At 46.2% G+C, this 23,389-nt stretch overlaps 1 protein-coding gene across 10 annotated transcripts in view; it reads left to right on the top strand.

Moving 5' to 3' along the window:
- Positions 1-22,333, top strand: part of ptafr (platelet-activating factor receptor) — an 83,038-nt gene extending 60,705 nt beyond the window's left edge. For 8 of the 10 annotated variants that reach the window (XM_072246833.1, XM_072246834.1, XM_072246830.1 and 5 more), the window contains one exon: positions 7,078-9,585. In XM_072246833.1, the coding sequence (XP_072102934.1) occupies positions 7,142-8,170 (1,029 nt within the window). In that variant the 5' untranslated portion in view covers positions 7,078-7,141 and the 3' untranslated portion in view covers positions 8,171-9,585. Of the gene's footprint in view, positions 1-7,077; positions 9,586-22,249 lie in introns of those variants that run through there. The other 2 variants (XR_011883572.1, XM_072246829.1) reach the window with 2 other exon arrangements.
- The last annotated feature ends 1,056 nt before the right edge of the window (positions 22,334-23,389 follow it).

The raw sequence follows: 23,389 nt of genomic DNA, 5'->3' as shown, positions 1-23,389 counted from the left end.
CTAAGGGCTCTTTATCTCATTCTCTCATGTTCTTGTTATCAATTGCTATTTATTTATATCAGTATTGGCACAGTTTGTTGTCTTCTGCACTCTGGTTGATCTTTCATTGATCCCGTTATAGTTACTATTCTATAGATTTATTCAGTATGCCCACAGGAAAATGAATCTCAGGGTTGTATATGGTGACATATATGTACTCTGATAATAAAATTTACTTTGAACTTCGAATACCATGGGTGGCATGGTAGTGTAGTGGCTAGCACAGTGGTTTACAGTACAGGCGATCCGGGTTCAATTCCCACTGCTGCCTGTAAGGAGCCTGTACGGACTGCGTGAGTTTCCTCCGGGTGCTCCGGTTTCCTCTAGCTGTCCAAAGAGTATCGGTTGCTAGATTAATTGGTCATTGATTAGGCTAGGGTTAAAATCTTGATTGGCGGCACAGCTCGAAGGGCCAATTCCGCGCTGTATTGCAACCAATCGGGATACCTCCGACAGTCCGTCTGTAGAAGCTTGCTTGAGTGTTCATTGTGCGGACCTGGTTCGGCCCTCACAGAGTTGACGAAATAGATGTGGCCGTCTCTCCAGGAGACTGTTGTTTCCAAGAACAAAATGATGAAGCGGGATTTGCCCCGCACAATCCAGCAGGTTGGGCAGCATCTGTGGAAGTGAATAGGCCGTCGACGTTTTGGACAGAGACCCTTCATCGGGACGGAGAAGGAAGGGGGAAGATGCCAGAATAAGAAAGATGGTAAGAGAAGGTGGTGAGCTGGAAGGCAACAGATGAAGCCAGGCGGCGGCAACAACTATGGAAGTGAATAGCTAGTCCATATTTCGGGCCACGGGAGTTTGTTCCATCATTCAGCAGTCCGAGCCTTGGATACATTCAGTGACTGAGCTCAAAGGACCTTCGATTTGTGACTTGTGAAGTCTTCCAATTAGCAGAATAACTTAGTTGTAAATGGGTCACTCCTCCAAGAGGGCCCCGATCTTGTGGTAGGGTTTGGAGGCTTGAGTACCTCAATGAAATGGAGAGCTATGTTGGCTGGAATCAGGTCTTTAGGCTTTGGCTCCTGGTAGGGTCACCCACGCCAAACAGGTCAAAGGGTAGAGGCCAGACTAAGAGTGGTCCACCGGTCCTCCAGGTTCGTGGGTTCAGCTCGGGGCTAACAACCCTGACTGGTATAACATAACTGTTATGGAAACAGCAATGGAGAATCCTTCTACATCTGAGTGTGACGGTATTCCTGAGTCTCCACCCAGAACTTGCGTGACTGACAGCAGTGAAAACAGGGAAGAAGCTACTGACACAGTGAAGGAAGCCATGAATGCTACCGATGTTTGAGGAACTTCATTGCTGTCCTAAACGTCAGTGGCATTAATGGGCAAAAGAAGAACGTGGAGATACTAATCTAGGTATTTCCTGTGACCTATTTTCTTTTTTAATGAAGTTTCATCTTATTTTAGAAGAAGTTGAGGGCATTAATGATGTTACACCAGCTGAAGTTTCTAATTGTTTGCCTTTATTTTCGTACCTTAATTCCGGTCAGGTAATTGGGTGCAGTCAGCTGTGATCAAGTAAGTACTCCTCGTGTCCGGAAGAAAATGTTCGTAATCAGAAAGATGCTGGATTTAATGTGGTTTCATTAGTGAAATGGCCTTGGAAGAAAACTGTATTAAATAGAAAACAATTGTAGCCGTCTTCGCAAGATCAAAAGCTAAAATAAAAAGTCTTCCATTAAACACTTCTTCCCTACTTGACTCAGTTCAGTCGACTGCATCTGATTAAAAAAACAAAACCAGAGATGAGGGAAGTGCTCAGGTCTACAAGGCAACAAAAGTAGAGTTTGCGCTTCAGTTTGAGGATCTTTCACTGGGGTGGGGTGAAACTTAAAAACAAAGTACGTTGCTTAGAGGTCTACTGCTGTAGGCCAAACCACAGAGGGTGATGAGTCAGTATATCGAAGAGAGACTGACAGTCTGGCTGATTTGTGTGGGGGCAACAACTTCTCACTCAGTATCAGTAAGACCAAGGAGCTGATTATAGACTTCAGGACAGGGAAACCAGAGGTCTTGAGCCAGTCCTCAATAGAGGATCAGAGGTGGGAGAGAGTCAGCAACTTTAAATTCCTCAGTGTTACTATTTCAGAGGAACGTTAGTGCAATTTCAAAGAAAGCAAGGCAGAGTTTGCAGAGACTTGGCATGACATCTAAAACTTTGACAGACTCCTACAGATGTAAAGAGGAATGCATACTGACTGACTGCATCACAGCCTGATATAGGAACACCAATGCCCTTGAATGGAAAGTTCTACACAAAGTAGTGGATACGGCCCAGTCCGTCACGGGTAAAGTCCTCCCCAGTATTAAGCACATCTGCACTGAGTGGCGTTGCAGGAAAGCAGCATCCATCATCAGGGACCCCCCACCACTCAGGCCATTCTCTCTTCTCACTTCTTCAGGAAGGAGGTACCGGAGCCTCAGGACTCGCACCACCATGTTCAAGAACAGTCACCACCCCTCAACCGTCCGGCTCTTGAATCAAAAACTTCACTTGCCCCATCATTGAACTGTTCCCACAACCAATGGACTCACTTTCAAGGACTCTTCATCTCATGTTCTCGATATTTATTGCTTATTTATTTATTATTATTGTTTCTTCTATTTGTATTTGCAGTTTGTTGTCTTCTGCACTCTGGTTGAACACCCTAGATGGGCGGCCTTTCATTGATTCTGTTATAGTTATGGGTATGCCCAGAAGAAGATGAATCTCAGGGTTGTATATGTTGATTTTTGTGGGCACATGGCCAAGTGGTTAAGGCGTTCGACTAGTGATCTGAAGGTCGCTAGTTCGAGCCTCAGCTGAGGCAGCGTGTTGTGTCCTTGAGCAAGGCACTTAACCACACACTGCTCTGCAATGACACTGGTGCCAAGCTGTATGGGTCCTAATACCCTTCCCTTGGACAACATCGGTGTCGTGGAGAGGGGAGACTTGCAGCACGGGCAACTGCCGGTCTTCCATACAACCTTGCCCAGGCCTGCGCCCTGGAGAGTGAAGACTTTCCAGGCGCAGATCCATGGTCTTGCAAGACTAACAGATGCCTTAAAAAATAAGCTGATTTATGTGAAATTTGATAATAAATTTATTTTGAAGTTCAGAGGTTAACGGTTCTTTACAGCACTGTTATGATTTTCAGCATTTAGTTGCTCAGTCACTTTTGCCTTTTAGTATCTATCTGTTTATTTATTTATCTGTTATTTATTATTTATTTGGCTTATCTATTACTTATTTATTCCTTTAATCTATGATTTACTTACGTATTGATTGATTGAGATACAGCACGGAATAGGCCCTTCTGGCCCTTTGAGACATGCCGACCAGCAATCCCCTTATCCTACCCTAATCACGGACGATTTACAATGACCAATTAACCTGATAGGTCTTTGGACTGTGGGAGGAAACTGAAGCACCCGGAGGAAACCCACGCGGTCACGGGAAACTCCTTACAGGCAGCAGCAGGAATTAAACCCTGGTCACCCGCCAACCACCTCGCTACTGTGTCGCCCCAATTGCTTTTAGCATTTAGTCGCTTCTGCCTTTTGCCTTTGTACAAAGTCAACACATACGTCACCATACACTATCTTGAGATTCATTTTCTTGCAGGCATTTACAAGCAAATAAGGAAATACACTAGAATTTATGAAGACGATAGACTGAGACACAAGCAATGTGCAAAAGAAGGCAAATTGAGCAAATAAAATAATCCTGAGAATGCGAATTGTAGAGCTCTTGAAAGTGAGTCCATAGGTTGTGGAATCAGTTCAGAGCTGAGGTGAGTGAAGTTATCCACGCTGGTTCAGGAGCCTGATGGTTGTAGGGGAATAACTGTTCTTGAAGCTGGTGGCGTGGGACCTAAGGCGCTTGTTACTCTTGGCCAGTGTTAGTAGTGAAAAGTTTTCCTTTTCTTCCTTCTTCTCATTCCCTCCCTTTTTCTGTAAGCTATTACATGTGATGATACTTTTTTTTGTAAGTTGTCCTTAAATAGAACCAGAGGATCATAGAAGCATGTAACACAGCACTGAGCCCTGACACATATCACCCATTCAAACTGTGATGGAATGTTCTGCATGTATTGCTCTTGGCAGCCTCTGACATCCTGTGCAGGGAAATCATCATGATATAACTAGGGTACTTTCAACAGTGCACTTGTGGAGATTTGTTCGGGGCTCTGATGACAGGCCAGATCTCCTTAAGCTTCTAAGAAAGTAGAGACACAGGCACGATGCCTTCACAATTACATCTTTGTGCTGAGCCCAAGAAAGTCATCTGAGATTTTAACGCCCTGGAATTTGTAACAGCTCATTCAGTCTGTCACTGACCACACTGAGAACAGGCATGTGGCCGCTGGACTTCCCCTTTTGCAAGTCAATGATGAACTTGGTTTTGTTGACTTTGAGAGCGGGCTTGTTATTGTAGACGTGACAGCACCCCTTAACACTGACTCATCACCCCCCCCCCCACCCCACCCAGGATTGGCTAACGCCTGTCATGTCATCAGCAAATTCATTGATTATATTGGGGCTGTGCTTAACGGCTAAGACGCTGGCGTCAGGGCAGTAGTGCAGGGGGCTAAGCAGGCAGTGCTGAGGTGCATCTGTGTTACCATCGGCAAGGAGACGACGCTCTCAGTGATCTGCATTGATTGAGATCTGCTGGTGAAGAGGCGCAGAGGACATTTACCAGGATGCTGTCTGGATCGGAGAACCTGTCTTATGGGGAAAAGGTTGAGTGAGTTAGGGATTTCCTCTTCGGAGCGAAGAAGGTTGAGAGATGACTTGATAGAGGTGTACAAGGTGATCAGAGGCATAGACAGAGTGGACAATGCCTTTTCCCAGGACAGAAAGCTATAATCATTTCAAGGTGATTGAAGGAAAATATAGGGGGTGCGGGTGGATATAAAAGTCTTTATCCACAAAAAAGAGCAGCAGGCATCATATTCGAAACACTCTTGGAAGAAGAGGTCTGCCTGACCCAATCCTACATGACATATTTATATCCTGAGGGTCAAAGGTAACAGCAGGACAATTCTATAGGTTCAATGTATCTACAATGCTTCCTTTGAATTACATATAATTTTCAAACATCTCCATATCAAACCCATGCTCCAGACACCCAAAATGAATGTTAATCCCCACGGACCCTGGGCCGTATTCAGACGCATGCAGGCATCGGCAGTCAAATGGAGTGTTTGCAATCAACCCCAAAATTCAACTCAAAGAACACCATTATTCAGAGCTGCATTTTAAGCTCAATCTACAATCCACATTCAGATCTGAACACTGGCTGGTGCTGCTGAAATGTTTGCTATATACCATAGCTCCAGAATACACCCAGAAGGGGAGGGTGGGTGGGTGGGGGTGGGGAATGGATGTCAGAGGCAGGTATTTGACACAGAGAATGTTAGCTGTGTGAAACCCAGAGGAAACCCACGTGGTCATTGGGGGAATGTGCAAACTCCTTACAGCCAGTGGCAGAATTGAACCTGGGTCGCGAGCACAGTGGTAGCGTTCCACCATCTGCTATGGTATCGGGCTGCCCCATGCGAACGTCAGAAGTGGGATTTGAACCCATGCCTCCAGCTGGAGACTAGAATGCTTGCTTTATTGTAAGTTAGAAAATAAAGTTTCAAGGAGGCATAAGCTAAAAAATGTTGTGCTGGAGGGTATGAGCCATAGATTGTTCAAAGTAGTAGTCAAAGGTATAGTATTGTGCAAAAGTCTTAGACACATATTTATATTTAGGGTGCCTAAGACTTTTGCACAGTACTCTAGTAATTTTATGTATTACACTGTACTGCTGCCATGACAAAAAAGAGTGATGATAAACCTGATTCTGATATGGGTCTCTGTTGTGGACTGAGAGTGGGAAGGGGACAGGGAGAGGGGAATCATGGTTGGGAAAAGGTGAAGAGAGAGGGGAGGGAGTGGGAAGCATCAGAGAGACATGGTCAATAAGCCCATTGCTTTGAATCAAATGACCTTGCCTGGTGTCTCAGGGCTGGGTGTGTCTGCACCCATGTCACCCCCCAGTATTGGGCTCTCCTCCTCTGCCACCTGCCCCACACTCCTCCCTCGGCGCTCCACCCTCATCGGTCCCAACATGCTCCTGCCGTATTTACAAACTTGCTCTTTGCGCCACGTTGACAAATACAGTACTGGGCAAAAGGCTGAGGCACCCTAGCTATATGTGCGTGCCTGAGACTTTTGCACAATACTATTTGGGTCTTATGGAAGAAGAGGTGGTGAGATTTGGGAGAGGGGTTCATAGACTGCGGCACAAGATGTTCAAGACAGCTCCTTATGGTGGAGAAGGTGGCAGAGTTGAAGGAACCAAACAATTAGGATGTCAATGTGGTCACCTTCCTGCAGGAAGGATGTCAACGAGATTGAAAGAGTGCAGAGAAAATTTACAAGGATTTTGCCAGGACTTGAGGGCTTGTGTTACAGAAACAGATTGAACAGGCTATGACTTTATTCCCTCGAGTGTTGGAGATTGAGAGGAAATTTGATAGAGGTACCCAAAATTATGGGGGATATAGATAGGGTTTTTCCACTGCGGTTTGGTGAGACTAGAACCAGAGGTCATAGGTTAAGGATGAAAGGTGAAATGTTTAAAGGGAACTTCTTCACTCAGAGACTGGTGAGAGTGTGGAATGAGCTGCCAGCACAAGTGGGGGACACAGTTTTAATTTCAATGTTTAAGTGAAGTTTGGATAGGTACATTGGTGGAAGGGGTCTGGAGAGCTATGGACCTGGTGCAGGTCAATGGGACTTGGCAGATTAATAGTTTGTCACAGACCAGATGGGCTGAAGGCCTTTTCTGTTCTGCAGTGTTCAGTGACTCTGTTACTCCGGGAAAGAGTACAAGGGAAATGGACCAAACAGCGGCAATCGCAACTACCTGGGTATGGGATTCCTCGTAGGCACAGATGAATTGGGCTGAATGGCCTTGCTGTATGGATCTATGTCTCTAGTGTGACTCCAGAAAAGGTACAATCTTTGAATTCTTGTTTCTTCCAGGTTTGTACGTCGTTTGTAAGGTCTTGAGGCCCGCTGCGAGATTTGGGCTCGCCGAGGATCAGCGATGATTTTGTCTGACCATAACAACACCAATGACAGCTGCAAGATTGACTCAGAGTTCAGGTACACCCTCTTCCCCATCGTCTACAGTGTCGTCTTTGTGCTGGGGCTCCTGGAGAACTGCTACGTCCTGTGGATTTTCAAGTATCTGACCCCCAGCAGCAACACGAATGAGGTTAAAGTCTTGATGGTGAACTTGAGTGTGGCTGACCTGCTCTTTATCCTGACACTTCCCTTTTGGATCATTTACTATATTCAGAAAGGAAACTGGATATTCCCTGATGGTATTTGCCGACTGGCTGGGTGCTTATTTTTCATCAATACCTACTGCTCTATTGCCTTTCTTGCTGTGATCAGTTACAACCGGTACTGTGCAGTGGCATATCCGATAGAAACCATTCAGAGTAGAGGCAAAAAGCGAGGTTGCATTATATCGTCGGTAATCTGGTTTGTAATTGTTACCAGCTCATTGCCCTTCCTGTTTCAAAAAGGAACAAACCAAGTGGGTAATGTTACACGATGCTTCGAGGGATATGACACTAATACTTCTGTGGTTGTCTTTAATTTTATTCTGATCGGAGCCTTCTTCATTGCCTTCCTTGTCATTGTCACTTGCAACCTATGCATACTCAACCTTTTGTCCTCCCAGCCCGCCCAGCCGAAGAAAAGCATGCGCGTCCGAAAGCAAGCCTTCCGCATGGTCTGCACGGTCATTGTCGTCTTCCTCATCTGCTTTGTGCCCCACCATTTGGTCCAGGGTCCCTGGACCCTCACCGTCCTCAGGCTGTGGAGGGAGAAGGACTGTGGCTTTCGCGATCAAGTGAACGATGCCCATCAGATCACGCTCTGCCTGATGGGTCTAAACTGTGCATTGGATCCCATCATATACTGCTTCCTCACTCAAAAGTTCAGGAAATTCTTCACGCACAGCCTAAGCAGATGGAAGTCTACTCGGAAGAGCTCTCGGACCTTCACCTGTGAAACACACCTTGGAGAGTTTAGTCCGCCAACCATCTCTGCGGAACAAGACTAACACTGGACCAATGCGGCATTTGTTGGCGTGAGTTGTAGTGCTGTACCATTGGTAAACGTGCTTCAGAAGCCCATTCAAGCAGCAGGGGCGTTTAATGACTGATAATTCTTTTTTCCCCACTGGCCTTTGGATAGGAGCTTTCAAGTTGCAACTTCTGCGTTAGGTTTGCGGTTCTGATCTGAAGGAGTAGAGACTAAATTGGATAAGATCATACGAGCATGAGCTATAGGAGCAGAACTGGGCAAGTTAGCCCATTGGGTCTGCTCCGCCATTCCATCATGGCTGATTTATTATCCCTCTCAACCCCATTCTTCTGCCCTCTCTCGGTAACTTTTGATGCTTTGACTAATCAAGAACCTGTCAACCTCTGCTTTAAGTAACCCAATGACTCAGCCTTCCTATCTATCTGTGGCAACGAATTCCACGGAAGTCATCACCCTCTGGCTATACAAATTCCTTCTCATCTCTGTTCTGAAGGGCGGGTCCTTCTATTCTGAGGCTGTGCCCTTAGGCCTTATTATAAACATGTCCACTCTATCTAGGCCTTTCAACATTCAGTAGGTTTCAAAGAGATGCCCCCCTCGTTCTTCTAGGCTCCAGCAAATGATCTGGTGAACGTGCTCAGGTAGAGTAACTTTGACAGCATTTTTATACATGGATTGAGAATTGGGTGGGTGAGGGGATTTGAGACGGGAGTCAGCAGGCTGACATAGAGCAAGGGTTCAAAGGGCACATGTGGTGTGTTAAAACATGGGGAGATTGATGAGATAATGCATTCCTCGTCGCAGAACTGAAGCCGTTGCATTGAGTACGTTGGGGGAGGGGGCACGGTAGCGTAGTGGTTAACACAATGCATTAGAGTACAGGCGACCCGGGTTCAATTCCCGTCACTGCCTCTGAGGAGTTTGTACGTTCTCTCTGTGACCGTGTGAGTTTCCTCCCACAGATCAAAGACGTACCGGTCGGTAAATGTGAATTGCCTCGTGATTAGGCGAGAGTTAAATTGGGGGCGGGGGTGGGGGGGGGTGTTTGCTGGACAGCACTGCTCAAAGAGCCTGAAGACCCTAGTCCGTGGAGTCTCTCAATAAAAATAAGATTAGATACTGGGCTATGGAGGGAAGATATGTGAGGATTTTTCATGTCTGATTGTTGAGATTGCATCCAGATATAGCTATTCCTCTTGTGTTTCTTAATCTTGTTACTGGAGATTCAGTGTTACTCAACCCTGGCCCACACCTTCATCAACCTGGTCCAACACTTGCCTTTACTGGGATCTTCCTCCTCCTTGCACTCATCTTAAGGTTTAGGGTTACGAATATGCCAAGGATTAGTGGGGGAGGTGGCATTATTTTGCATGGTTTGTGTTGGATTGTAGGGAATGCGTGCTCAGGTTTAGGAGGGGTGAGGTCCAGGGTTCATGGGGGTGGGTGGGTGGGTGTGTGGCCAGGGCTTGTGTGGGGGGGGGGTGTGAGGGCCAGAGTTTTGGGGGTTGGTATGGTGTGGGCCATGGTTTGCAGGGAGGGCGGGTGGGGGTATGTGGGGACGTGGAGGTAAGGGTTAGGGTTTCGTATCTAGTTCCTATATGAATATAGTCAACTTGGACTGGTCCAGGATAGCACACACACAAAATGCTGGAGGAGCTCAGCAGGTCAGGCAGTATCTGTGGAGAAGAATAAACAGTTGAGGTTTCAGGCTGGGACTCTTCATCGGTCAGATGCTGTCTGACTCCTCCCGACGGGTCTCGGCCCAAAACATCGACTGTTTACTCTTTCCATAGATGCTGCCTGGCCTGCTGAGTTCCTCCAGCATTTTGTGTGTGTGACAAGGTTGTGGTCTTCTTGGATAGCAGCCACTTAGTCCAAAATTGTTTACAGAACATTCTACAATCTGCCCAAGACTCTGAAATATTTAGGTTATCGGTGACAGGATTGTCACCATGGAAACCCTGTGATTATATATGGAAGTGCGAAGGGGTGATGTGAAGCATGGTCTTACTTTAAGCTTCAGTAACAGGTGAGTTGTAAAAAAAACTAACATTAACTCATAAGAACATAAGGATGTGATACACATTTAGAACTCCTTTATTCTGTGTTAGTTCATCTTATAATGTTCAAAGCTCAAAGTAAATTTCATTATCAGAGTACATAAGTGTCACTGCACCCCAACCCTGAGATTCATTTTCCTACGGGCATTCTCGGCAAATCCATAGAATAGTAACTATAACAGGATCAATGAAAGATCAACCGGAGTGCAGAAGACAACAAACTGTGCAAATGCAAATATAAATAAATAGCAATAAATTGAGAACATGAACTAACAAGATAAAGTGTCCTTAAGGATGAGAGAATCCCCTTTGATTCAACAGTCTGATGGCTGAGGGGTAGTAACTGTTCCTGAACCTGGTGGTGCGAGTCCTGAGGCTCTTGTACCTTCTACCTGATGGCAGCAGTGAGAAGAGAGCATGGCCTGGGTGGTGGGGGTCTCTGATGGTGGATGCTGCTTTCCTGTGACAGCCTTTCATGTAGATGTGCTCAATGGTTGGGAGGGCTTTACCCGTGATGTAGTGGGCCGAATCCACTACCTTTTGTAGGATTTTCCATTCAAGGGCATTGGTGTTTCCATACCAGGCTGTGATACAGCCGGTCAATACTCTCTCCACTACACATCTATAGACAAACTGTACAAACAAAACAAAATGTAACATATCAGGGGTAAAACTGTCACCATAACTGCTTCTGTTACATTGATATTTAACTGGTTTTAATCAAACTATCAAAGGTATCTGTTTATGTTCAGATATTTAGGCAATGGTATTTATTGAACATTTTTTGGAGTTAACCTGTTAACCTTTTGCCTTTGTTACATTTGCAAACATGGAGAAAGTTTTTGATACCTCCAATGTGTCCAAGAAAATGTAAGAATGTGGCTTTAGTCGATGACACTGTACAGTTGTCAAGAAATAATTGCTGCACTCTTTGTCGACCTGTTAATGTGCTCTGCCCTTCGTTTGTGCTGAAACCTGCCCAGTCGCATCGGCATTTTGAAATTCAGCGGACCGAATTTCAGAGGCAGCCAGCTTTCTGTCACTACCTCGGCCTAAAACCATAAGACATGGGTTCAGAATTAGGCCATTTGGCCCACCGGGTCTGCTCTACCATTCCATCTGGGCTGATTTATTATCCTTCTCAACCCCATTCTCCTACCGTCTCCCCGTAACCTTTGACATCCATGCTAATCAAGAACCTATCAACCTCCGCTTTAAGTATACCCAAATGACTTTGCCTCCGCAGCCGTCTGTGGCAATGAATTCCACAGATTCATCATCCTCTGGCTAAAGAAATTCTTCCTCGTCTCTTTTCTAAAGGGATGTCCTTGTATTCGAAGACTGGGCCCTCTGCTCCGAGACTCTCTCAGTATAGAAAACATCCTGTCTATCGTTCACTCTATCTAGGCCTTTCACGATTCAATAGCTTCAATGAGATCCCTCCTTCATTCTTCTAAACTGTAGTGTGTTCGGGCCCAGAGCCTTCAAATGCCCCTCAAACATTAATTCACATTCCCAGGATCATTTTTGTTAATCCTCCTCTGGACCCTTTCCAATGTCAGCACGTTATTTTTTATATACAGGGCCCAAAACTGCTGTGAGCACTCCAAATGCGATCTGACCAATGCTTTACAAAGCCTCAGCATTACATTCTTGCTCTTAGATTCTAGTCATCTTGAAATGAATGCTAACATTGTATTTGCCTTCCTTACCACCGACTCAACCAGCAAGTTACCATTTAGGGAATCCTACCCAATAGTGCTTCTAATGTGACTGAATAAGGCTGAATTTAGGCTGAGTTTATAGTGCACCTGACCTTCACATTTTCACATACAATTTTTTTATAGTGTATGAAAATGCTTATCAACCCCTCTGGCACTGATAAACAATTTTTATGGTTATAGATCATTGTTTCATGAAAAGAGCTTTAACAATAATAAAAAATATTGTTTTTTTTTGCATTTGTTTACAGTATTTCAGTCCAATCTTTCTTACGTTTCTGCAAAACATTTGAAGAGTTAAATAAAGTTGTTACTTCCTGGCTTGTTGTCCGTGTCAATCCTTCAGTCTGACTGGATGAATAATCATAATGATTTTTTGTCATATAAAGATTAGTCTTATTTGTCACGTGTACATCAGAACATTGAAACATGCAGTGAAATGCATCGTTTGTGTTGAAGCCAATCAGTGAGGATTGTGCTGAGAGCTTCACAAGTGTCGCCACGATTCTGGTGCCAACATAGCATGCCCACGGCTCCCTAACCCAAACTTGTCCATCTTGGGAAACTGGGGGGAAACCAGAGCACCCGAAGGAAGCCCAAGCAATCACGGAGAGAACGTACAAACTCCTTACAGACAGCAGCTGGAATCGAACACTGATCGGTGATCGCTGGCGGTGTAAAGCGATGACACTGACCGTTAACGTTACCGCGTCGCCTATCACTGACTGGCCAGGCCACTAAGGAAGCCTACTGTAAGGCTGCAGTTTCTATTGTGAAAGGGGACTTGAGAATCCCATGAAAGAGAAACTCTGCAGATCTCAATGAGCTTTGTAGGATATTTCTACTGAGCCATTTCCTTGGAGAATCCTGGGCAAAGTTTTTAACAATATAAGCTCAATAACTTCAACAACAGTTTTGGAAACTTCCTAACATTAAGTAACTGCTTAATTCAGAGGTTGACGTTTGGTGGAAAATTATAGAAACTTGTTTATACCTGAAGTAAATAGCTTCATTGAATTTTCAAACTAAGTGACTGGTGACTAACCAAATGTCTTTGAAGTATTGTGCTGTGGAAGAGTGGGACAACAGGATTTAAGTACATCTTTTGACAAAGTGGAGGGTGGAGTGGCACTGCTGTTAAAGTTCAAAGTAAATTTTACTTTCAAAGTACAAATATGTCACCGTGTATAACCCTGTGATTCATTTTCCTGCAGACATACTCAGCAAATTGATAGAGACTATAACAGGATCAATGAGAGATCAACCAGAGTGCAGAAGACAACAAACTGTGCAAATGCAGATATAAAATAAATAGCAATAAATAATGTAAAGTAAAGGCATCCATTTGTCTTGCGAGACCATGGATCTGCACCTGGAAAGTCTTCACACTCCAGGGCGCAGGCCTGGGCAAGGTTGTATGGAAGACCGGCAGTTGCCCATGCCGCAAGTCTCCAATTTCCACGCCACCGATGTTGTCCAAGGGAAGGGCATTAGGACCCATACAGCTTGGCACCAGTGTTGTCACAGAGTAATGTGTGATTAAGTGCCTTGCTCACGGACACAACATGCTGCCTCAGCTAGGGCTCAAACTCACGACCTTCAGATCACTAGTCGAATGCCTTAACCACTTGGCCACGTGTAATAAATAATGAGAACATGAGCTAATGAGATAAAGAATCCTTAAAGTGAGAACATTTCAATGAAGGGGCAAGGGAGTGTAGTTATGCTGTTTTGTTCAAAAGCCTGATGGTTAAGGGGTAGTAACTGTTCTTCAACCTGGAGGTGCGAGTTCTGAAGCTTTTGAACCTTCTGCTGGATGACAGCAGTGAGAAGAGAGCATGGCCTGGGCGGTCAGCCCCCACTGTTGAGTTTGTAAGTAACTTCTGCGATGACATCAGTCTCCTCGAGCGCTCTGTTTTCCTTCCACATCCCAAGGAGGTGGATTAGGGTTTGATCACAACATTTAGGAGAAATTTGGATAAGCACATGCATGGGAGGGGTATAGCCAAAGGTTCAAAGGTCCAATTTAATGTCAGAGAAATGCATACAATATACATCCTGAAATGGTTTTTCTTTGCAAACATCCACGGAAACAGAGAAGTGCCCCAAAAAATGAACGACAGTTAAATGTGAGAACCCCAAAGTCCTTGCCCCCCGGCTCCCCCCTCCTGCGCGTAAGCGGCAGCGAGCAACGATCCCCCCTCCCCCCCAGCAAAAAAAAGCACACCCGCTACCGAGCACAGGCATGAGCTAGGCGATAGCAAAGCCACAGACTTGCAGTTACCCAATGACTTGGCATTTCATCCGCATTCAACAAACCACAGGTTCTCTCTCTCCCTAATAAGGTAGAGGGAGGTGTCCCCCATTTTCACAGCGAGCGGGAGACATAACGACAACCCGCTGGTTTACGATGTTAAAAAGTCCGTTTTGTCGCTTTTTTACGAGCTCAGTGCCTGAAGATCGCAAAGATCTCAGGTTTTCGGGCCCACAGCAAAAGATTGTCTGGCCTCCCCGACGACACACGAGTCTCCTGCCGTGCCGCTGACCCTCGATCCGCCCGTCTCCACAGCCCCGAGATCTTAGGCCTCCAAATACAAGCGAGACTCTCAGGCTGAACCCTTGGCGTGCTGGACAACGGTCGGTCCTGAAACCCCCGAGAATGGGTCCCATTCCCGCAAAGAACCGAAGTCTGCGTGTAACTCCAGGTCAGGGTCTTCAAAAGAAGCCTGAAAGGGTAAGATAAAGATACTAAAGATGAAAATAGAGCTGTTCCTGAAGATGCACGCAAAGGAGTCACCGTTTAGCGCCATCTTAACTCCAGATGGAATTCAGCTTGACATGGACTAGATGGGCTGAAGGCTTCTTTCTGGGCTTTGTACTCTATGACTCTCTGTACACTCGAGTATTGGATATTTCTACCTGCAATAATGATTCTGTGTACCCTATTTGTGCCTCTCATTTCCAACCATACTGGCTACCTCCCTGACTGACGCTACACCTCGCTCTCTCAATTATTTATTAATTATTATTATCATTATTTTCTTTTATTCTTGCTACCCTTTGCACGTTAGTTGTCAGCCTCCGTCCTGTGAGGTTTTTCTTTGATTCTACTGTTTTCCTTTCTATTTACTGTGAATGCCCTCAAGAATATGAACCTCAGGGTAGTATATGGTGACATACTGTATATGTACTTTGCTAATAACTTTACTTTGGAACTTTTTCACCTGCAGTCCATTGATAAATTGGAAAATTGGCTAATGGCTGTCTCAGGTGTCGACGTATGGTGAAAATCTTTGTTTCATATGGCATCCAGACAGATTATTTCATTACACAGTGCATTGAGGTACTGTGCAAAATGGCAGACTGCAGGAATAAAGTGCTGCAGTTACAGGGAAAGTACAGAGCAGGCAGATTGGCGCTGGAGGTGTAGTGGTATCTGCACCCGGACTTCGGAACAGGAGATCCTGGGTTCGAATCCGGCCAGATCCTTGCACGCTTTCCATCCGTGCTGCGTAGAGCATCGAGCTAGCAACTCGGCCTCGTAAAACAGATCAGCACCAAAAAGATAGCAAGGTTGCTGCCCAATGTGCCAAACAAGGTGTGGAAAGGAACTTTACTTTTTTTTTTAACAGTACAGGCAGGCCACAAGGTGCAAGGTCATAACGAGGTAGACTGCAAGGTCAAGGGTGTGTTTCATTGTACTTAGGCAGGGGTTCCCTGCCTTTTTTATGCCTTGGAGCCCTAACGTTATCTGGCCGGTGGTGTAGTGGTATCAGCAGCAGACCTCGAGGCGAATGGTCCCAAGTTCGAATCCCGCCAGCTCCTTGTGCACTTTCCATCCAGGCTGGGTTGAACATCGAGTTAGCATCGTGGCCTCGTAAAAAGAAGATTCAAGTGCTACGGAAGTGGCAAAAATGCCGCCCATTGCGCCACAAGGCGCGGAAAGGAACAACAACGGGCCCTACCATTAACCGAGGGATCTGTGGACCATAGCTCGGGAACCCCTGTACCAAGGGGACCATTCAACAGTCTTAGCACAGTGGGATAGAAGCCGTTCTTGAGCCTGGTGGTATGTGCTTTAGCTTTCCTAACCTCTGCCCAGTGGGAAGGGAGAGAAGGCAGGTTGATATTCCTCATTTTCCTGCTAAAATTAACTCTTAAATCTGAATCAGGTTTAATATCACCGGCATATGTTGTGAAATTTGTTAGCTTTGCCGCAGCGGTACAATGCAATACATGATAATATAGAAAAAACTGAATTATAGTAAGTATATATATGTATGCAAGTATTTAAATTAAAGTAGGACAAAAGCAGAAATGAAAAGTCGTGAGGTAGTGTTAATGGGTTCGATGTCCATTCAGGAATCAGACAGCAGAGGGGAAGAAGCTGTTCCTGAATCGCTGGGTGTGTGCCTTCAGGCTTCTGTACCTCCTTCCTGACGATAACAATGAGAAGAGGGCACGTCCTGGGTTGTGGGGGTCCTTAATGATGGACACTGCCTTGTTGAGGCACCGCTACTTCAAGATATCTCGGATACGACAGAGGCTGGTGCCCATGGTGGAGCTGACTAATTTTACAACTTTCTGCAGCTTATTTTGGTCCTGTCAAGTGGCCCCCCAATATCAGGAGCCAGTCTGAATGCTCTCCACACTACATTTGTAGAAATTTTCGCATGTTTTAGGTGTAATTTCAAATCTCCTCAAACTCCCAGTGAAACATAGTCACTGTCTTGTCTTCTTTATAGCTACATTCATATGTCGGGACCAGGTTAGGTCATCATGGATATTGACACCCAGGAACTTGAAATTGCTCACTCTCTCCACTTCTGCTCCCTCTATAAGGATGAGTGTGAGTTCCCTCATCTTACCCTTTCTGAAGTCCACCATCAGCTCTTCGGTCTTACGAACGTTGAGTGCCAGCTTGTGGATGCACCACCACGCAACTAGCTGGTATATCTCACGCAGAGAGTGGTGGGAGTGTGGACTGAGCTGCCAGATGAAGTGGTAAATGCGGGCTCACTTTTAACATTAAAGAAAAACTTGGACAGGTACATGGATGAGAGGTGTATAGAAGGATATGGTCCAGGTGCAGGTCAGTGGGACTAGGTAGAAAAATGGTTCGGCACAGCCAAGAAGGGCCAAAAGGCCTGTTTCTGTGCTGTAATGTTCTATGGTTCTATCCCGCTCCTGTACGCCCTCTCGCCACCATCTGAGATTCTGCCAACAACGGCTGTATCATCAGCAAATTTATAGGTGGCACCAATTTTTTTGAGGCAGTTTCTCACTTTAAAGTAACGCTTTGCGGCGACTGCATCAACCGTTAGCGCCTGTTGCCATGAAGTTATGTTTCTACAGCAGAACATCAGACAGGGTTGCTATGGCCCTCAGAAGGCAGGATCTCCCGTGGCTTTCTGCCAAGTGGAGCTTTTTGATATGGAAAGTTTTCTTTAAAGAATGATTCAAATCAGAAATACACAGCAGCTGCTTTGTAAACTTAGAAAACCTTGACCAAGACTGAAGAGCATCTGGAGGCTGAAAATACTTTAACTGGAAGTATCTGTCTGATTCATTGAGGAAACGGCAGTCATTTTTATATCTGCAGCTGTGCGTGCGTGTGTTGAGCAAGCTTTTGATAAGTTTCCCCGGTATTTCAAAATGCTTTCACTACCTCCAGGACAGATCGTCTGCTGTGACTGCCATCTTCCATGCTGTGATAACAGGGTCCCGACTGGCCGAATGACTTTCCCTCCTCACTGAGACACCCTCATGTCAGTTATGCCTCTGATGGTGAAATGAGGCAAAGAAAGTTCGTTACCGTGGGCTACTGCTGAAACGCACACAAAATGCTGGAGGAGCTCAGCAGGTCAGGCACGGAGGGCAGTAGACAGTTGACGTCTCAGGCCGTGACCCTTCATCAGGACCCGATGGAGGGTCTTGGCCTGAAAGGTCAACTGTCTACTGCCCTCCGTGCCTGACCTGCTGAGCTCCTCCGGCCTTTGTTACTCTGGATTTCCAACATCTCCAGAACCCCTTGCGGTTATGAATGTTTACTTATCGATTGAGATACAGCATGAAAGTAACCCTTTGAACCACATTGCACAGCAAGCCCCCGATTTAATCCGAGCCTAATCACAGGCCAATTTGCAATGACCAACTAACCTACCAACCTGTACATCTTTGGACTGTGGGAGGAAATCCACGCGATCTCGGGGAGAACGTACAAACTCTTTACAGGCAGAGGCGGGAATTGAACCTGGGTCGCCTGTACATTGAAGCCTTGTGCTAACCACTACACTACCAGGCTACCCTAGGAGCAGTCAAGGTTCAAAGTTCAAAGTAAATTTATTACCAAAGGACATAAATGTCACCATATCCAACCTTGAGATTCATTTTCTTGCGGGCATGCTCAATAAACCCATAATAGAATAATAACCATAACGGAACGCGCCAACTTGGGCGCTCAACCAGAGTGCAAGAGACAACAAATGGTGCAACTCCTAACAAAAGAAGCAAACGACAGTTTTCTGAACCAGATTGAGTCCTCAGATCGGCTCCCCAGAGCAGCCGGAGTGGTAGGCCAAAGCCTCGATCTCAAGTTCATCATATTAGTGCGGCAAAAAATGTCACAAAACTCGCAGAGGCAGCAACCACTGGAGAGAGGAATGAACATTGTGGGAGAGCGAGTGTAATCGGTCTGATCCCTGCTTCCACATCCAGGCTTTCCAGCCTGTCCGGGCCGGCGATTATATTGTCCAAACACCAGGCAGTACCTCGCTCTAGGGTCCCTACACTAGGGTCTAGTGTAGCGACAACCCCAGGCCGCACAACCCGAAGCCGTTCTCGTTCTCACCAAATCGGCTCGGGGCCTGCAGCGGAACCAACCTCGCACCCGAGTTAGGTGGACGGGCATCGACAGCCTTCCACATCAACTTTGCTCCAGATCGTTCACTCCAACGGCGACAGCGCTACCAATTCTGTCCACGACTGCATCTTGAAGACTTTGTGATCCGGCTTTACGACACACCATCGCGCCTCATTCTTCGAATTGGCTTTGCCTCCACTTGCTTCTTCATTGGTCCCTCGGGATCAATAAAATATGACTATGTACTATTGTTCGCGGCGATAGTTGGCCACAAATTACTTCAGAAAAGGCGTTATTAGTAATGTTTTTAGCCATATTAATGCCTTTAGTCATTGTGAAAGAAGCTTTACCCATGAAGGTGAAATCATTTCCATTTTTAAGAAGTTTGCCTCACTTTTGGGGGTGTGCCAAACGCAGCATTTATTGCCCATTAATACTTGTTGGACAACATGAGAAATCATTTGAAGTGTCGGCCAAGTTTCCCTGGCAGAGGAATCTTACACTTTCCGGATTTCCTCCCCCATCGCTGAACACAATGACTTTTTAACAGAAGCTCAGTAGTTTCATGATCATTGCCACTAAGACAAGTTGCTTTTCTTTTAAGTCCAGATTATTAATTGAATTTAAATGTTACATTTGCCCACCCACTAACTAGTAATTGATTGATCTGTGTCTGGGCTGCATTGCTAGATCAGTGACATATAACCACTTTGTGGCCACATGACTGGAAATTCAACCATTTTTGGCTAATTTCACATTTGTTTTCTTGGACACGTTGAAAGATCTGTTTCCTCTGATGCTTGATCTCAGTGGAGTTGCTTGCGTTTTAAGGGGAGTTTAATGAACCTGCCGACTGAGGTGTTGTGGGAGACATGGAACATCGCGATGGCGGGCACAGCTTTCGGAGGCCTCTTCACTCGGCTCTCTTTCTCTCTCGCTCATTCCGCTGGTCTCGAGTCGGGGCATCTCGGAATAAAAAAGCAACGCGTCAAACTGTAGCATTGTTACAATCTCCTGCTGTGGAATGGGTGACACACCTCTTGTCGCTTGTTGGCTTGTCGAGCGGTTGGGCAGACAATGGTTTTTGTTGGACTACAGATCAAGGTCTCTCTTCCGGGGCTCTGCAGTTGCTTTCTTGGTGGCTGACGCTTCCTGCTGAAATGGGTTTGGGGGGGGGGGGGTGAAGGTTGATGCTTTGCTGCTGCTTGTACATGGAGGGGAGAGGAGGGGTTCGCTTGTACATGGAGGGGAGAGGAGGGGTTCGCTTGTACATGGGGAGAGGAGGGGTTCGCTTGTACATGGAGCGGAGAGGAGGAGTTCGCTTGTACATGGAGGGGAGAGGAGGGGTTCGCTTGTACATGGAGGGGAGAGGAGGGTTTCACTTGTACATGGAGGGGAGAGGAGGGTTTTGCTTCTACATGGAGGGGGAGGAGGGGGTTTGCTTGTACATGGAGAGAAGGGGTTCACGTGTACATGGAGGGGAGAGGAGGGGTTTGCTTGTAGATGGAGGGGAGAGGAGGGGTTCGCTTGTACATGGAGGGGAGAGGAGGGTTTCGCTTGTACATGGAGGGGAGAGGAGAGTTTTGCTTGTACATGGAGGGGAGAGGAGAGTTTTGCTTGTACATGGAGGGGAGAGGAGGGCTTTTAGGTTGTACATGGAGGGGAGAGGAGGGGTTCGCTTGTAGATGGAGGGGAGGGGTTTGCTTGTACATGGAGGGGAGAGGAGAGTTTTGCTTGTAGATGGAGGGGAGGGTTCGCTTTTACATGGAGGGGAGAGGAGGGGTTTGCTTGTACATGGAGGGGAGAAGAGGGTTTGCTTGTAGATGGAGGGGAGGGTTCGCTTTTACATGGAGGGGAGAGGAGAGGTTTGCTTGTACATGGAGGGGAGGGTTTTGCTTGTACATGGAAGGGAGAGGAGGGTTTTGCTTGTACATGGAGGGGAGAGGAGGGTTTGCTTGTACATGGAGGGGAGAGGAGGGGTTTGCTTGTACATGGAGGGGAGAGGCGAGTTTTGCTTGTTATGGAGGTGAGTGGAGGGTTTTGGTTGCACATGGAGGGGAGAGGAGGGGTTTCGCTTGTACATGGAGGGGAGAGGAGGGTTTCACTTTTACATGGAGGAGAGAGGAGGGTTTTTCTGTTGTTCATTCTTTGGAGTTCTCTGTTTCCATGGATGCCTGTGAAGAGTAAGAATTTCAGGCTGTAGACTGTATGCATTCTCTGATATTAAATGGAACTATTGAACCATTGATATATAGAGACAGAGACATTATAATGTTATGGCTTGAACTTATGCAGGTGATGACACACACCGTGAACACTGGACCACTGTTGCTCCAAGCTGAGGGACACAACAGGTCGCACCAACACTTGCTGGTGATTAGGCTAGGGTTAAATTAGGGTTTGCTGGGCGGCGCGGCGCGAAGGGCTGGAAAGGCCCTCTCCACACTGTATCTGAATGACGTTGCTTTTGAACAACCTCTGCAGAAAACCAACACCAAGAGTTCATATCGGTGTTGGTCGAGGTTTATGTTTTCTTTTTGCTGGAGACACTCGGAGGGTGGTGGGAGTGCGGAACGAGCTGCCAGCACGGGTGGTGCATGCCAGCTTGGCTTAAGCCAAGTTTGGGTAGGTACCCCGATGGTAGTAGTGCGGAGGGCTATGTCCTGGTGCAGGTCGATGGGAAGTAGGCAGTTTAATTGGTATCGGCATGGACTAGATGGGCCAAAGGGCACGGTCCTGTGCTGTACTTCTCTATGGCTCCACACAGCACAGTAACAGGCCCCTCTGGCCTAAGCAGCCTTCACCACCCAATCACATCCATGTGACCAATTGGCTACTGACCTGCAGGTCTTTGGAATGTGTAGGGCTGAGGAAACTCGAGGAGAATGTAGAAAATCCTTGCCGGGAGAAGTGGGAATTGAACCCGTGCCCCTGGCATTATAATAGCGTTGCACTGACCACAGTGACTGTTCCCACCCGATCCTGAGGTCTATTTTGAAGTGGCACTTGACACAGTGCTTTCCTATAACTCTTGCAATGTGTGGCATTAGTTTCTCTGCTCTGTGGTTTAAATTCCCTTTTGTTTTCTGCTAGGGCGACGGCCAGCAATAGAAGAACACTTCCCCGCCCTTCCTCACATCATAGGCTATCTCTCTTGTATAGATTCCATTGGAATTCTTTGCCTAGGTTTGAGAAGAGACTGCTTTTCTTCTTCATGACCTCAGAATTTCCCTGTGGTTCAGGAAAAGCAGTGCTTTGCAGAACTGAAGAAGCAAATGTAATGATCTTAACTTAGAATGTGTCTGGCTCCTAAATGGCTCAGAGACAAATAAGATTAGAAGAATGACATTAACTCTGCCACGGACAATCAAATTTCAAAGTTTAACGCTCAAAGTACAATTATTATCAAAGTATGTATACATTATATAACCTTGAGATTTGTCTCCTTACAGGCAGGCACCAAACAAAGAAACCCGAAGGAAGTCATATATAAAAAGAGAAGACTGCAAGGCACCCAATGTGCAGACAGAGAGAAAAAAACAATTTGTGCAAATAATAAAAGTAAGCAAATAGCATTCAGTGTGGTAAACCATATATATATATGTTGTAACTGGGTTACCTGTCTGGATACGCCCCTCTGCTGACTGCCCCTGTGGCTCGTCCCACAGACCCCTGAATAAAGGCAATTGCGCCATTGCTTCTCCTCCTCAGTCCAGGGGCAGATACTCAGCATGATGGAGGTCATATTTTACTGCTAATAAAAGCCTTTCAGTATTTACTCTACTTCCAGTCTTTTGGAGTTATTGATAGTGCATCATTCAGAACAAAAGTGAGTCTATAGATATGGACAAGAGAAAATCTGCAGGCGCTGGAAACCCAAGCAATGCACACAAAATGCTGGAGGAACTCAGCAGGCCAGGCAGCATCTATCTCGGCCCGAAATGTTGGCTGTATTTTGTTCCATAGGTGCTGCCTGGCCTGCTGAGTTCCTCCGGCATTTTGTGTGTGTTGCTATGGACACGAAGTCAAGAGCAGATGGAGCAGGCTGCAGCAGGCCGCAGCCTCAGCCTCAGTTCAGCACAGAGCCAAGTAAACGTCATGGAGGAGCCCAACACTCACCTCTTGCTCCGACGCCCTGCTTCTTCAATCCACCTGGCCCAGCGTTTAAGCCATCCAAACATCGGGCCTTCCTCACACTGGGGCCCAGGCCCCATCACCTCGATACGCTTTGGGCCTGGACTCCACACCAAGCCCAGCTGCGATAAGAGTAGTAAGCAAGGGTCCATCAACCACACCCCTTAAAAACCCAGAGCTACAGAAACTCCAACAGAAGCTACAAAGACCTCACCCCTGGGAGAGGAAGGGCAACTTGAAAAATTATTTCATAAACATATTGTTGTAATGTAAGCATTATTAAAAGTAAGTTAATACTAATTAGGATAATTGGGGGGGGGGGTTTACTTCCGTTCTTTTCATTTCCAGTGGGCTCTGTATATAGTGTCCCTGCCATGCCGTATGGGTTGTGAAAGCCTCTGTATATACATAACAGTTTTGAAGTTCGAGGTAAAGTTGTTTCTTGGGCATGAAGTTGC

The sequence above is a fragment of the Mobula birostris genome, chromosome 29 (assembly GCF_030028105.1).
Source record: "Mobula birostris isolate sMobBir1 chromosome 29, sMobBir1.hap1, whole genome shotgun sequence".
Classification (NCBI taxonomy): Eukaryota; Metazoa; Chordata; class Chondrichthyes; order Myliobatiformes; family Myliobatidae; genus Mobula; species Mobula birostris.
Note: the sequence above shows the minus strand (reverse complement) of the source record. Positions and strands in the feature narration are given on the sequence as shown.